General features: G+C 43.2%; 1 protein-coding gene across 1 annotated transcript in view; it reads right to left on the bottom strand.

Moving 5' to 3' along the window:
- Positions 1 to 16,289, bottom strand: part of dlg5a (discs, large homolog 5a) — a 148,764-nt gene that overhangs the window by 118,347 nt on the left and 14,128 nt on the right. Inside the window, exon 2 of the mRNA XM_084321008.1 lies at positions 4,622 to 4,690. Coding sequence (XP_084177134.1) covers positions 4,622 to 4,690 — 69 coding nt within the window. The remainder of the gene's footprint in view (positions 1 to 4,621; positions 4,691 to 16,289) is intronic.

Below are 16,289 nucleotides of genomic sequence, written 5' to 3'. Positions count from 1 at the left end.
GGCTACAGAGCTAGACTCCAGCCACGAGTCACGGTGCACATGTGCAGTGGTTTGTCCACCAAAAAAGCGCCAAAAGATCTAAAATAAACTAGCAGAGCCAGAACTGTTCAACTCCCCTGGAGCCACAGCCAGCAGAGAAGCCGGTTTACTTTCGCTTTTAAACCAGCTGCAGCCTGAGAACTGGAGTGTGAGGGGATGTAACACTAAAGATGGCGGCAACGACAAAGAATTGCTGCAAAATAAACATACATCTGTCATCTAAAAAAAAATTTAAATTTTTTTTACTTATAACAATTTCGATAATTATCGATATCGACAAATATGATAACATTATCATATCGTTATCGCGATATGATTTTTTGCCATATCGCCCAGCCCTAGTTTGTTGCATTAATGGAATTTACTTTTTATTGCTGTTTTTACCTGTTATAACAAAGGAAAACCTCAAACTCTGAAGAGGAGAAAAAAGACTGGCTGTGTACTCCTTTTTTTTTTTTTTTAAACACAGAAGAGGAGACAAAACACTGGTGTCTGTAGACTGACTTTGAAATAAAACCCTGAACTATTCAGGTATATTTGAGTCCTTCCCTTATTTGTGGAATATTTATAAAATAAAAACTAGTCTACTTTGAAAAAAGACTACCATGTATAGACCTACTTTCAAATAAAACACAGAAGAGGAGAAAAAACACTGGCATCTGTAGACCTATTTTGAAATAAAACACTTAACTATGCAGCTCTATTTGAGTCCTTCCCTTATTTGTGGAACATTTATAAAATGTAAAAGAAAATAGTTGTTCGCAAATTTCTCACCACATACAGTATCAGGCATACAGGTAAGCCTGCATCGTTATCGTGAAAGCAAATTAATCTGTCCACGCTGAATTATACGCTCTATTTTCCTCAGACTTTCCTTTTTTTGGATTTATCCATGGTTAGCTTACTGGGGGGTCGGAAACTCAAGATTAGCCACTTGCAGATGGCAGGGAGAGGCGCGGGGTGTGACGTACTGTATATTTTAGTTGACTAAATATTTTAGTTGATGAAATATTTTTTCATTTCAGTGTCACAGTATGACATTGATCTCCAAAATAAGATAAAAAAAAATAGTAAAAAAAAAAAACTTTAAAAAAAAGAAGAAAAAAAAATTGCCAGGGAGCCGCAGCTGATTGGCTAAAGAGCCGCAGGTTGCCGACCCCTGGCTTAAGTGGATATTATCTGCACACATGTTAAATCAGTTTGATGGGTTTTAGAGCAAAAATGGGTATTGTAACTGCATTAAGAGGGAGACACTCCCATTATAGAATAAACTTGTAAAATGTTCTTGGTATCAGAATCTAGGGACATCTATGATCTCAGGGAATGTATTCCCAGTGTCCGAAATAATGTTACTAGGCTTGAGTAAATTGTAATGAACCAAATGAGAATATCAATTATATTTAGTGATGCACGATATATCGGCCGATATGGCAGTTTTTTTACACATCGGTATCGGTCGGATATCAAGATAGGGCCGATATATATATTTTTTTTACATGTTTTGGCCTTAAATAGTTTCAAAATATCACTAATTTCTGAAAATAAGTTACAAAAGTAAAAAGAAAATGCGTTTTGGAAAATAGCTCTTTATTTGATTATGATAAAAAAAAAGTGTTTTTTTATACAGAGATATCGACATCGGTAAATATCGGTATCGGCCAGAACAGCAATATTAATATCGGTTATCGGTATCGGCCACAATTTTCACATCGGTGCATCACTAATTCTATTTAAAAAAAAATTATTCTTTGACTGTGAATAACACTCAACACATTTTTGCTAGACGTTCACAGAAAGGTAGAGAAACTAACTGTGTTCTGTTTTATGGCAATAGGTTTGTGGGAGATCATCCCAAAAAATAAGAAATAAAAAAGTAAATCCAGAAGTCAAGATGATTGACAGGGGCTGGTGTGAGCTGGGTAGGGTAGTTTTTCGAAATTCGAAAGCCCTGAGTCTCTTCCTTCAAAAGACTACACTAACTTTTGGCTGCTCCACTTCCTCCTGTCAATATGTGCCGGTTTCCGACTCAATGCTCTGAGATTTCTATAATCTTATATTTCACTCATTTAAAATCATTGGAAAACAAATGTAATGCTGAAAATATACACTTTTACTGTATATCTCGGGCTTAAGGGGTTAACCCTGTGAGGTCCAAATTAAAAAGACATTAGCAACTTCAGAGGCCAGAGGGTGGGACATAAACACATTTACTATCAAATAGCATTGTGAGGCTGAACAACAGGACCAATTGACTACAACATTTTTTAAATAAACATTTACAGACTTTTATTTTTAATGGCTAAAAGTTATTTTGTAATTTTGCAACCGTGAGTCTCACAGGGTACTTTTAACCCTGTGACGCCCAAATAAAAAAGACATTAGCCACTTCAGAGGCCAGAGGGTGAGACCTATAAACACATGAAGGGTGCCGTGACTGAAAAAAAGGTTGAGAAACGCGGGTATATGGTGTGGCTCTTTGTGGTACCACAGTAATTTTTGTGGCTCTTAGTCTCTGACTGGTTGGCCACCCCTGCCATAGAGCCCGTCTACTCTAGTTGCACCTTGATGATGTAATCAGAATCTCATGGATTTAGGTAGAAGTATAACGGAATATATCGCTATAATTATTATTGTCATTATTATAATAATAATTAAGACATTAGGCTAATTATAATGCCAGTCACGATAATTACTATATTGACTTATTGTACAATGTATGGACATGAACTCTATCATTTTGCGGACCACGATATTTCCGTTTACATAGAAACAACATTTTAGCCATTCCCTTTGCTTCCGTCCTTCTCATCTCAGTCTGCTCTCTGTCGGAGGCGGGGCTCAGCGGCAGTTCCTCCAGCTTATACACACAGTGTGCACAGCATGCAACAGTGAACCAGCCAGGTGAAGTGTAGAGATACCGTGTTACTAACGTGTTTATCCTGACGACTGCACAATTCCAGACAGAAAGTTTGGAAGAATAAATGGACTTGGTTTCAAAGCCGCATTCGACAGCTCTGGTGTGGGAACATTTTGGGTTTAAGGCAATTGAGAGAGGAGAGCACATTAATAACGCGAATGAGCCGTTATGTCAACTTTATGACCGCTTCATTCTCCTCCATTGAGTGAATATGTTCATCTAAGTGCTGAAAGGCAGTCAAGAGAGGCTCAGTGTTTTGGGGTCACGCACCAGGCTCAGAGGGGATGAGAGAGTAAAAACTCATGAGTCATTATCTGCACCCACACTTTTTGATTACGCAAAGTTACCAGATGCCTATTCCAGTCAGAGAGGCATGGAACATTACTACAGACTGTAGTTAGACATACCTGGCATGCTAATAGAAAGATAAGCAATACCAGTGCATTGTCAAAATATAATCTTAGAATAGATTACATGACGGCATCTTTGAATCAACCATTCTATTTCACTCCCACAAGCATCGCCAAGTCAAAATGAACTGCACTTCTCAAAAAGAAAACATTGCATACAAGACCATTTTGCTTGCAATCTAGAGCCCTGAAATGCCACATTTTATAGCTGCAAAATAAAGTGAGCTGCTCACATTATAATATCGTTATATGAGTGGCATAAGATAAGTGTTAAAATGTCAATAATATCCGTTAATCGCAATTATTTCTGGGACAATATATCATCCAACAACGATAGTTATCGTGACAGGCCTAATGCCGCATCGCAGAGATTTGTGCCCTCCTGAGCACACCCATCTAGTTTTTTCTATTATTGTTTTAAGCACTTGTGCAGACAGTCATTTTTCAGGAAGCCAGAGGAACTGGTGAGGTCTTTGTAAAGGATGAATATGTCACGTTGGGATCATTCATTTCCAATGCTTGTGTTCCCACAAGGAGCCATCCTTTAGGGGACATGCCACTTCATTTGCTCCCTGCTTTTATGTACTCGTTGGGAGAACCGATTGTTCCTCTCTGACCGTCCTGCGTCAAAGGGTGTGATCCAAACTCATAAATCTCACAACGGGAGGCTCTGCTGTTCAGATACCCAAGACAGCCGCCTTTATTGTGTCCTTTACTCAGTGCCAAAGAGGTGGACGACAAACGGTCCTAAAATAGCGTCTGAGAAGAAGAAGTTCACAACGGAGAAGTCAAGTCATTCTCAGGGACACTTCCTTCACACGCCGGGGTGCCCACCAGTGCAGAGGGACTGGGGCAGGAAAAACAGAGGATTATGTTCATCATTGGCTCAACGCTTTGGCCCTTTTGGAGGGTTTACGTAACACAGCTGAGTCATTTGGACTCCTGTCAAAACTGTGGGTATAGTGAGCATCGTCAACTTCCTTAAGGAAAGAAGAGGACAGAATATCTCTCTCTCTCTCTCATTGCAGAAAGTGAGCTATGTGGGCCTCAAAGTGAGACAAATAATAATAATAGAAAATAAACACCGGTTTAACTCACTCTAATCCATCAGAATGGCAGTGGTGGTACCACATCTAGCTAGTACCAACCAACCAACTCGTTTCTGAATACCTTCAATAATCACTCTTGTATTGTGTAACAGAGAAAACATCACCTCTCAGAACTACATTTGAGAGACGTGTGTTATTTGACATACCAACACTACTGAGGGAACTGCTGCTTTCTGAGTCCGAGGGCATGGTGGATAGAACGCTGTAGGTGGAACCTGCAGAGAGAGAGAGAGAGCCATGTTTAGACATAGGAAAACATATGGAACCATATCATAATCATCATCCATCTTAACAGGTGCTTCACCAACAAAAACACAACATCTTTATTTAACCAAATTCCTCAAGTCCTAACTGAGACCAATTATGGAAATCAATGGGCCTCATGCATGAAGCGATATTAGAACAGATTTAGTTCTTAACTAGCATTTCCTCTTACTTTGTTCTTACCTGGGATTCAGCAACGTTTTCTTATTGTTGCTTTTTTCTCAGGCAAGAACTAATTTTAAGAGTGGTCGAGAGCACTCTTACCGAAATAAGAAACTCTTACCCAAAATAAATAAAATAAAAGCATACCATTGGTTAATTGCCCCCAAATACGACTTTAAAAATACAGAACTTTTCAATATAATAATAATTATAACTTATTGCGTGCGTTCTGTCTGAAATGGATTATATATTACTGTTTAGAACAGTTATGCTCTGGCCGCCATTGATTGAGTGAAGATTTTATTAACAGATTGCAGAATGGGTACAATACAGTACAGCTCAATACACACAATTGTTAAGGGGATGCACACCAGAGAAAGACTTTCGTCTTGTTTACATCAGGGTCCCCCATTTTCAATTCATAATGACATTTATGACATACACAACATACAGATATATATCATGACATTTATGACATAACATACAGATATGCAGTACTGTATACGTAGCATAGAACGCATATTTAGAGATCGTCTAAATGGCCAGTGGTTCCCAAACTTCTGTTTTATGCGGACCACTAGATTGTTATCAAGAACATTTGCGGACCACCTCGTATGCAAACAGTAAAACATAAATAAATAAACAACTGACTTAAACCCAGTAATACACAAGACCCTCTTCTTGGACCAAGTAAGGTTGTCGATAATCCAATGTGGTTACCCCCACCCCGCCTACCCATCGCCCCCCCCCCCCCCCCCACCCACCTCCAATGTACAGTCCCCCCCCCCCCCACACCTACCCAATCCCCCCCCCCTCCAATGTACAGTTTCTTCGTCAAATGTATATACTCTTTTTTTTTTTTTACTCTTTGTGTCATAAATGTATAGATGTAGCAGTACTGTATCTGTATGTCATATATGTTATGATTAATTAAAAATGGGGGACCCTGGTGTAAACAAGAGGAAAGTCTTTCTCTGGTCTGCATCCCCTTAACAAGTGTGTATTGAGCTGTACTGTATTGTACCCATTCTGCAATCTGTTAATACAATTTTCAATCAATCAAGACCCGCGTCGTGGGCACTGCATTCCGTTCTCAGAATGGATTTGAGAGAGATGCGTCAGTCATCAGCAGGCTATATATGCGGAGATATTTAGACTCTAGATCTATTTGCAGAGCCAGATGAGATGAGGCAACCTGTGCGATTGGCTCTTGACAACGCACAGTCGTTCAGTATTGACAAAGCCTACAGTACTTTGCTGGAACGATTTTGCAATTTGCACGGAGGTGGCCAGAAGCGCGCAACTAGCCAACTACTATTATATTACTAGGCAATTCCATGCAAATGTCAACCTCACCATGAAAAAATTTAAATAACATGATCATAACCAAACTAATTTCAATGTATCATCAAGGTCTATATTTTGAAGTACAAAATAGATTTGATCGTAATATCGTAATACAGGAGGAGACACAATGATGTAAACATTTATTTTTCGATTAACCTAATTGTATGACTTTCTGAATGGCCAGAATGGCAAAAGAAATATCAACAGATATTTTTCTAACCTCACCTTTGGTCATGAAGGGCTGTTGTATCAATATGTGAATCTATTATGTACTTTGTGTCTTTCCATTGGCAGGTGAAGCATGCTGTTATAATGCCCCTTTATGGGACAGCGAATGTAACATCCATAACGTTTTCCAGGAAAAGTTGTCATAAAACATGCATCTAGAATGCTATGTCAACCAAACTTCCTAAGCAAAGCTAACTTTTATAAAGATGACATATTAGCAACAATTAGTCATTCTGGTCTTATATTTTGTATTCTTTACAACCGTTATGGATGTTACATTGCAAGTGACGGATGTTACATTGTGAATGTGTGTTAGTTAAGTCCGATTATGACCCCTTTGTTTGAAGTATAATTTTTTACACATTTTAGTTACACTTATTGAGATAAAGATGAGCCTGCAATAAGAAATGTTTTGACCTTTTGGATTTTGAGATAGGTGACAAAATACACAGCGTTATGGATGTTACGAAAATTGACAAGCTTTTCGGACTCACTGAACACATGATGAAAACTCTGTGAATATCTTTTTCAAAGAATAACATGTTTACTATCACTTTGTAGGGAAGGGTTTGAGGTACCCAAAAAGCACATTCAGGAAAACCTGGCATTTCCTCTCAAGGAATGAATCACAAAAAAGTGCTGTTATGGATGTTACATTTTTGCGTTATGGATGTTACACGTCTTAAATAGACAAAAACACTATCAAAATGTGTGTTGTTAAGTCCGATTATGACCCTTTGTTTGATTTAAATCAGAAGTATTTTATGACTCCTTGTTTGATTAAAATCCAACATATTTCCAGACACAACTTTTTGACACATTGTTGGTCTAGGCAGAGCAGTGTCCACGTTAGCCTACTGCTAATCGGCTGCGGTCGGCCATCTCCCCCTCACGTCTGCTCAGCCTACATGTGTATTTGTTATTGTTTTGCAGAGTATCGTGACAAGAAACCCACCCCAAAAAACACAGAAACCCCAAATGAAACCAAAAAGTAAATGAGTATTATTCCAGTATTATTCCAGGGATGACATTTCAAGACAGGCCCCAGGAATGAAGGATGCAGTGACCATAAGAGAAGGAGTCAAGCAGAGGGTTCAGAAACGCCACATGTCCATGTCCCTTATGGAGGCTTACTGCTGCACTTCCAACCAAAGAGGACAAGTCCTGGGTCAGTTTTGATCAGATTCGTGAACACCTCAATCCTCACATGGATAACAGTCCTGAACCAGTCCAGTGAATTGGACTTGATTTTTTATAACTTTCTTTTTCATGGTGAGGTTGACATTTTCATGGAATTGCTCCAAAACTCATTTTCTGATTTAACCGATATTAATATAGCTGTTCTCTGTATAGAAAACACTTTTTATGTTAATCAAATAAAGAGCTATTTTCCAAAAACGTTTTGTAATTTATTTTCAGAATATATTTTTTTAGTGATTTTTGTGATGTCACAGTATGATGTCATAAGAACATGTCACAGTATGATGTCATAATAAAACATTCTAGAACATTTGTGATGTCACAGTATGATGTCATAATCAAACATTCTAGAACATTTGTGATGTCACAGTATGATGTCATAATCGAACATTCTAGAACATTTGTGTTCTATATATATTCAACAATTCTCTTTCCTGGCGCTTTTGCTGTGGAAAGGGGAAGAAGAAGCAGGCCATGCCGTATGTTCGTGGGGGGAGGCTGTTGTTTGGAGAGGAAGACAGAAGTGCGGCCTGTTCATGTGGGAGGATGGATTGGGAGAGATGCGCCGAGTGGCGGCGTCTGCGTCCGTCGGAACTGTGCAGCGAAGACATGCGTGGGAGCAGTAGTCGGTGGTGGGATGCGGAAGAAGTGGCTGTGAGAGATCAGGAACAGCGAAGGCCTTGCGATTGGTGGCCCCGGCCTGTGAGCGGCTACCCAGGGTATTGGGAGGATCGTGATGGAAGTAAATGGTGTGAGAAGGGCGAGGAAGATAGCGAAAGGGAACAGGCAGATATGGAGCTAACGACCGATAACGGAGAGGGAAGTGAGAAGGAGGCCTCGGAGATGGTGGAAGACAAAGGGAAGGAGTCGGATGGTGTAAAGAAGAAGAAGAAGGAAGAGGAAGAACGGGAGAGGGAGGAGGAGGGGTGGGATACGGTGAGGAAGAAGAGGAAGAAGCGGACGGAGAGGAACGACAGCGATGGGGATAGTGAGAGTAGGGGGGAGGAGAGGGGGGGAGAAGGGGGGAAGAGGAAGAAAGGGGGGGACGATAGCTCAAGTGGTCCGGGAGACGAGGGTGCAGGAAAAGATGTGGCAAAAGCGGAAGTGATCCATATAGTGGTCAGGCTTGAGGGGGAGAGGGATGAGAGGAAAGTAGGTAGGCTCGAGTGGCCCAAACTCATTGCCGAGCGATTAGGAGAGGTAAAGTACGTGAACGTTTTGTGGGATGGGAATCTGGCCGTAGGGTGTGGTAGTGAGGGGCAGGTGGAGGTGGCTAGGAAGATGCAGAGCATTGGGGGGGTGGGTATAAGTAAGGTGGCGAGAGTAGGGGAGAAGAGGGGGGGGGATGTAAGGGGGTGATAGTTGGGGTACCGGTCGAGGTTACAGTAGAGCAGCTGGTGGAAGAGCTAAAGGAGGACAGGCGTAATGGCATAGTTAAGAGTGCAGCAAGGATGAAGAGGGGAGCGGAGAGGGCAGTGACGGGGACGGTAGTGATTACGTTTGAGGGTGGGGTTGTTCCTAGGGAGGTATTAGTAGGGCGTAGGATGTATAGGGTTAGGGAATTTGTTCATAATCCTCTTAGGTGCTATAGGTGCCAGGGGTTTGGCCATATAGCTACCACGTGTATGAAGGGGATGAGGTGCGCTAGGTGTGGCGGGGAACATGAATATGGGAAATGTGGAGAGGGAGTGAAGCCGAGGTGCTGTAGTTGTGGTGGGGAGCACAGTGTAGCGTTTCGGGGGTGCGAGGTGATGATGAAGCAGGTCGCGGATCGGAGAGAGAGAAGGGAGGGTAAGTTGACGTATGCTGGGGCGGTTAGCAGGGCAGGACAGGGGAGCCAAGAAAGGGTGCAGGGGGTTGAAGGAGGGCATTTGGCAGTGAGGGTAGAGCAGGTGGAAAGAGACAGGGGAAGGGAGGAGAAATTAGGTATTGTGGCCTTCGTGGCAGGGGTAGTTACTGGTATGGCAGAGGTTACGGGTAGAACAGAGATGGTGAAGATGATTGTTAGGATAGCGGTTCAACATCTGGGATTGGAAGGTCTGGACTGGAAGGAGGTGTGTAAAGAATTGGCTGAGGGGGCTGCGAGGGACAAGGCTGCGAGGGACAAAGCAGCCCAGGATAAGATAGCAGGGGGCAAGGAGGGTCCCGCGGAGGGGGGCTCAGACAGGAAGTAGCAGCAGTAGATGCACTCCAATGGACAATGTAGTTGATGACGGGGTCCAGTAGAAGAAGAAAAAGAAGGTGAAGAAGGATAAGAAGGAGAAGAAGAAGAGCCCATAAAAAGAATTGCGGAGGGCAGTAATACGCCTCGATGCGTCTACTCTGCCGGAAATTCAAATAAGAAGAAGAAGAAGAAGCATTTCCTGGCAATTTTTCAGACTACAACATGAATCCAGACTGGTTTGACCCTCAAAATGGTCCACCGAAGTCAAACACATATCTATTTCAGACGTGTAACATCCATAACGCAAAAATGTAACATCCATAACGGCACTTTTTTGTGATTCATTCCTTGAGAGGAAATGCCAGGTTTTCCTGAATGTGCTTTTTGGGTACCTCAAACCCTTCCCTACAAAGTGATAGTAAACATGTTATTCTTTGAAAAAGATATTCACAGAGTTTTCATCATGTGTTCAGTGAGTCCAAAAAGCTTGTCCATTTCCGTAACATCCATAACGCTGTGAATTTTGTAGGGCGGCTACGTGGCGTAGTGGGCAAGGCGCTCGCCACGAAATGCTGGAGACGCTGGGCTCGTCAGTTCGAGCCCAGCGCTCCACATTTGCTTTCAGTTTAGCTGGTCGTCCGTACTAATACACATTGGCCGTATTAGGGGGTGGGAAACTGATGGGTGGGGATCGGGCGTTGTGGACAGCGACTCCTACAGGTCGGTTGGTGCGCCTGCGCAGTAGAATCAGGAAGTGTCGGGGGCAGCGTGAGCCTCCCACGCGTTACTCCTCGCCACCGAGAGATCGAGCTGCGCAGGTGAAAAGATGCGACTGCTGTTACCTCAAGTACCGGAGGGGACTTGTGCTATGTATGACTTAGTCCACATTGCAGCCGGCTTGTGGGAGGCAAGAAACAGCGTCCGTGACAGGGGAGGGTTGAATTGGATGATACGAAATTGGGATGAGAGAAAAATATAGAAAAAAATGGGAGAAAAAGTGGATAAAAAAAAAAGCTGTGAATTTTGTCACCTCTCAAAATCCAAAAAGGTAGAATTATTTTTTACTGCATCTTTATCTCAATAAGTGTAACTAAAATGTGTAAATTATACTTCCAATTCAAATCGATGCCTTGTCAATGTTAAGTTAAGTTTCCAATTGTCTCTCTGAATGCAACATCCATAACGCTGGAATTACCGTACTACACTATATTAATACAGTCTATTCCACTATATAGCTATAGGTGCTGTATGATGACAATACATTTGATTCCTATCTAATTTTGATCCATCGCAAAGCGCTCCAGCGCTTGAATACGGCCGGGGGATCCGCTCATATACAATGCAGACCCACGGCTCTCGTATTATAATGAGCCCGCGAGGTGTGTCTCTGTATGCAAATGACTTCCGCGAGAACGCGCATCCAGTTTAGAATGAGTCGGATTCACCATTCAAAAAACCTGGGTAAGAACAGATTTGGACTTTAAGAACGGCTTGATGAATGTGGCGGTGGATTTTCTTATTGTTCTCTTAACAGACAGGTAAGCAAGAATATAAGAAAAATAAGAGTATTGTTGAATGAGGCCCAATGAGACCAAAATAAATCTCCTTTGGCCCACATTGTGTAAATATTATGGATATTTCAAAGTGAGCTGCATACCACCCAACACACACACTTCTGTAATGAACAGTGTGCAGGGTAGGGCTAGACACTAGGGGTGTAACGGTACACAAAAACCATGGTTCGGTACATACCTCGGTTTTGAAGTCACGGTTTGGTACGGGTTTTCGGTATAGTGGGGGAAAGTTTGGCTTTCCATGTTCCACTCAGGTGTGATGTAGTGTGCAGTAACTAATTGTACTTGTAGGGCTGTCAACGGATATTCTATATTGAAATTAATAATGTACTTGTAAAGAAAGAAAAAATTATAATTATATTAGACTTGGGCGGCTGGGTGGCGCAGCGGACATTGCGCTCGTCACCAACGCAAGAGACACCGGTATCAAATCCGGCTATGCGTTGCCTCCGGCTTGGGCCGGCCGTCATACTGACTCAAACGGCAGAGTTAGCGGGTGGGAAGTTGATGGGTGGTAATCTGGACGTTGTAAACAGCTACTCCTACAGGTCGGTCAGGGCGCCTGCACAGCAGAGACAGGAAAATGGCGGGGGTAGTGGGAGCCTCCTACACGTTACTCCTCGCCAATGAGAGTCCGCGCTGGCAGGTGAAAAGATGTGACTGGCTGCCTCCACATGTATCGGAGGGGACATGTGATGGGCTTCTATCCTCCCTACGACCGGCCAGTTGGGGGCACATGCGAGCAACGATCAAGACAGGGGAGGGGAGAATTGGCACGGCTAAATTGGGATGGGAGAAAAATTGAAAAATGGAGAAAAAGTGGATAAAAAAAATTATAATTATATTAGACTGTGAAAAAACCCGGTCGTTAGTGGTTAACATACCGTTGTATTCGTTCGGTACACAGCCGTTCGGTACACACTGAAAGGGTTCGGTACGGATAGATACGTGTACCTTTACACCCCTAGACACAACACCATCACTTATATAATGATGGAACAGTGTGCAGGGTAGGACTAGACACAACACCATCACTTATATAATGATGGAACAGTGTGCAGGGTAGGACTAGACACAACACAATCACTTATATAATGATGGAACAGTGTGCAGGGTAGGACTAGACACAACACCATCTGCTTGAGTGTCCGGTTGTTGGTTTTCGTTAGCTAGCAGGTTGCTAGTAGCAGCATATCAACACCAGCCATGGGAATACCGTTTTCTAAATTGGTGAGGCTTTTAATAGTCAAGGTAAGAGGATTTTAAGTCATGGTATCCATAAACTTCAATCGGTTCGGATCCTTTGAATGAAATCAGAATGTAAACAAACACGGCATCACGTTAGTAAGTATCACTGCGTTGCGTGAAATCACCGACTGCGCCCCGAGAGGAGTGGTTCGGCAAAAATTAGTTCAGAGTATATTTGCTTAGAAAACGTAATTGTCGAACTCAATTTTTTTTATTTCTCCACGTGGTAAATACACCTGTCACAACATATTGTTTACAGGAACGTTTTGGAGTTGTATTTGGAGTGTATTTCGTGACTGTAGGGCACTGTAGGGAACGTCAGGGTACAAGTCTGACCTACTTCCAGTGATGAAGCTAAGCTACGCTAACGGAGCGGCTGTTCCCTAAGCCTAATGCACGCACAGAGAAGAAAAGGGTATGCATCTTCTTGTCTAACTCCAGGGAAGATGGCAAATAATGTTTCCCAAAATGTTGGCGTTTTCCTTTAAATCTTGGTTTCATCAGACCAGACAATTTTGTTTCTCATGGTCTGAGAGTCCTTTAGGTGCCTTTTGGCAAGTGGGCTGTCATGTGCCTTTTACTGAGGAGTGGCTTCCGTCTGGCCACTCTACCATAAAGGCCCGATTGGTGGAATGCTGCAGAGATGGTTGTCCTTCTGGAAGGTTCTCCCATCTCCACAGAGGAACACTTGGGCTCTGTCTAGAGTGACCATCAGGGTCTTGGTCACTTATATAATGATGGAACAGTGTGCAGGGTAGGACTAGCCACAACACCATCACTTATATAATGATGGAACAGTGTGCAGGGTAGGACTAGACACAACACCATCACTTATATAATGATGGAACAGTGTGCAGCAGGGTAGGACTAGCCACAACACCATCACTTATATAATGATGGAACAGTGTGCAGGGTAGGACTAGACACAACACCATCACTTATATAATGATGGAACAGTGTGCAGGGTAGGACTAGACAGACACAACACAATCACTTATATAATGATGGAACAGTGTGCAGCAGGGTAGGACTAGCCACAACACCATCACTTATATAATGATGGAACAGTGTGCAGGGTAGGACTAGACACAACACCATCACTTATATAATGATGGAACAGTGTGCAGCAGGGTAGGACTAGCCACAACACCATCACTTATATAATGATGGAACAGTGTGCAGGGTAGGACTAGCCACAACACCATCACTTATATAATGATGGAACAGTGTGCAGGGTAGGACTAGACACAACACCATCACTTATATAATGATGGAACAGTGTGCAGGGTAGGACTAGACACAACACCATCACTTATATAATGATGGAACAGTGTGCAGCAGGGTAGGACTAGCCACAACACCATCACTTATATAATGATGGAACAGTGTGCAGCAGGGTAGGACTAGCCACAACACCATCACTTATATAATGATGGAACAGTGTGCAGCAGGGTAGGACTAGCCACAACACCATCACTTATATAATGATGGAACAGTGTGCAGCAGGGTAGGACTAGACACAACACCATCACTTATATAATGATGGAACAGTGTGCAGCAGGGTAGGACTAGACACAACACCATCACTTATATAATGATGGAACAGTGTGCAGCAGGGTAGGACTACGGTAGATTCAACATCATCACTGTGGCTCTACCTCTCCTCCCTCGCTCGCTCGCTGTGCACTCAGCCCTGCCTTGATGTATAGTCCCTGTATGTTTCTGCAGCACGGGCAGAATGTCACGGCTGAAATGGGATTGTCTCTTTTTACGTCAAGCACATGGAGAGAGGGCGATTGGCCATTTGAATAGCTGTACACACCGCTAAGCTGGGGGGATATTTCACATGAGCTACTACAGCAATCCATAGGGGGAGAGAGGCAGTATGATAGATCCTAGTTTTATTGCAAGCCGAGTCCCCACTCCAATGGGAAATGTAAACAGTGCCGACTGCTAGGGGCTGACCGGTTTGGAAAACATATCTAAATCACGATCCATCTTGACTGACAATATTATTCAGTCAAGATGGGAATATTTAGAGAGAATCATAATTTTTTTATTGGAAATGATCATGGTGTGATGTTTTCAGGGATCTGCACCAAACAAAAGATGTTTTATTTTTTTTTTTACTTCATTTTTTAGCGTTTATCGCTTTTCCTGGTCAAGCATGACTGACAGATGCAGGGTGAAACGGGAGAGAGAGCAGGGGGAAGACATTTGGCAAATGACGGCGGGTCCGGGAATCGAACTCGGAGTCAACCGATCCGTGACGCAGCACGGTACTCCGCGACGCAGCGCGTTACATGGTGTGCTACTGGAGCACCCCCAAAAGATGTTTTCTTAAGCTTGTAGAATATGATGAGGCCAGGACCGCTCTGCAGCACCACAATACTTCATTTAGTTTAGAATGGTATAAGTGATGTACATTCCGCCTTTCACATAATATTGCGCCTCCTGCAATTTGGATATTTCAATACAATGTACTGTGTATATCAAAACGCTCAGCCCTACAGAGTGCATTGACAGAATTCCAAAATACGCAACTTAGCCTTGTTCAGAATCCAGAAGGCATTATTCTTGTACACAGATTAATAATAGATATGAACGTTAGACAGCGTGCTCAGTGGCAGAGAAGAATACTCTCCACATGGCGGTCTAGCGGAAAACAAAGTCTTCCCAGAGCAGCAGTTGTGATCCAGGCAGCAGGGGATTGGTAGCCGGTGTCAGCAGCCGCAGCGATAGATTGATGCCAACTGTTCTAGATCTCCATCTCGGCCCTCGTCTCCCCGCTGGGCTGAGCCACAGCTCTGGCTCCAGCCCTCTCCATGTGTGACAAGGCCAAGCCTAATTAACCATGAGCTCTGGGAGACGGAGCCACTCCATCTGAGGCCCCCGCAGACAGGAGAGGAGAAGAGATGAACAGGAAGAAGAGGAGGGGGTAGAGGAGAGGGAAGAGATGAGAGAAATGAGAAGAGAGGAGAGGAAGAGCACAGAACAAGAAGAGAGAAGAGGAGAGGGAAGAGAGGAGAGAGGAGAGGAAGAGCACAGAACAAGAAGAGAGAAGAGGAGAGGGAAGAGGAGAGGAGAAGCACAGAACAAGGAGAGAAGAGGAGAGGGAAGAGATGAGAGAGAAAGGAGAGAAGAGGAAGAGCACAGAACAAGAAGAGAGAAAGGAGAAGAGGACAAAAGAGAGGAGAGGAGAGGGAGAGGACAGGAGAGGAAAGATAACCCAACATAAGCAGCAAAAGAGATAAGGAGGGATGGTGATTGAAAAAGAGGGGAAGAGGAAGGAAAATAAGAAGAGAGAGAGAGAGTGACAGCACGCAGAGAGGAAAGCAGACACTTCCTGAAAGCTCAACAACACTTTCCTCTGCGCAGCACTCCGAGCAGCACGCAGCTTTGATTTCACATTGTTCTGCCAGACAGACATCATGAGAAGCACTCTGGGACTGCACTGCATCAGATCTCGGCTCACTCCAGACAGCGCTGCAAAACACTCATGATGCTCATTTCCACAGGGCGCATCAGAAAGGCAAGAAGTGGGTTCTTGGAATAAGTATCCGACTGGGTCTCTTGCAGTATTTAAAGGACCCGGGCCAGTGAGCAGTGGTGCGCCGCCTCATCTGG

The sequence above is a fragment of the Notolepis coatsorum genome (genome assembly GCF_963971535.1).
Source record: "Notolepis coatsorum genome assembly, chromosome: 9".
NCBI classification, from domain to species: domain Eukaryota; kingdom Metazoa; phylum Chordata; class Actinopteri; order Aulopiformes; family Paralepididae; genus Notolepis; species Notolepis coatsorum.
The sequence above is the reverse complement of the archived record's forward strand: the minus strand, read 5'-3'. Positions and strand labels throughout refer to the sequence as shown.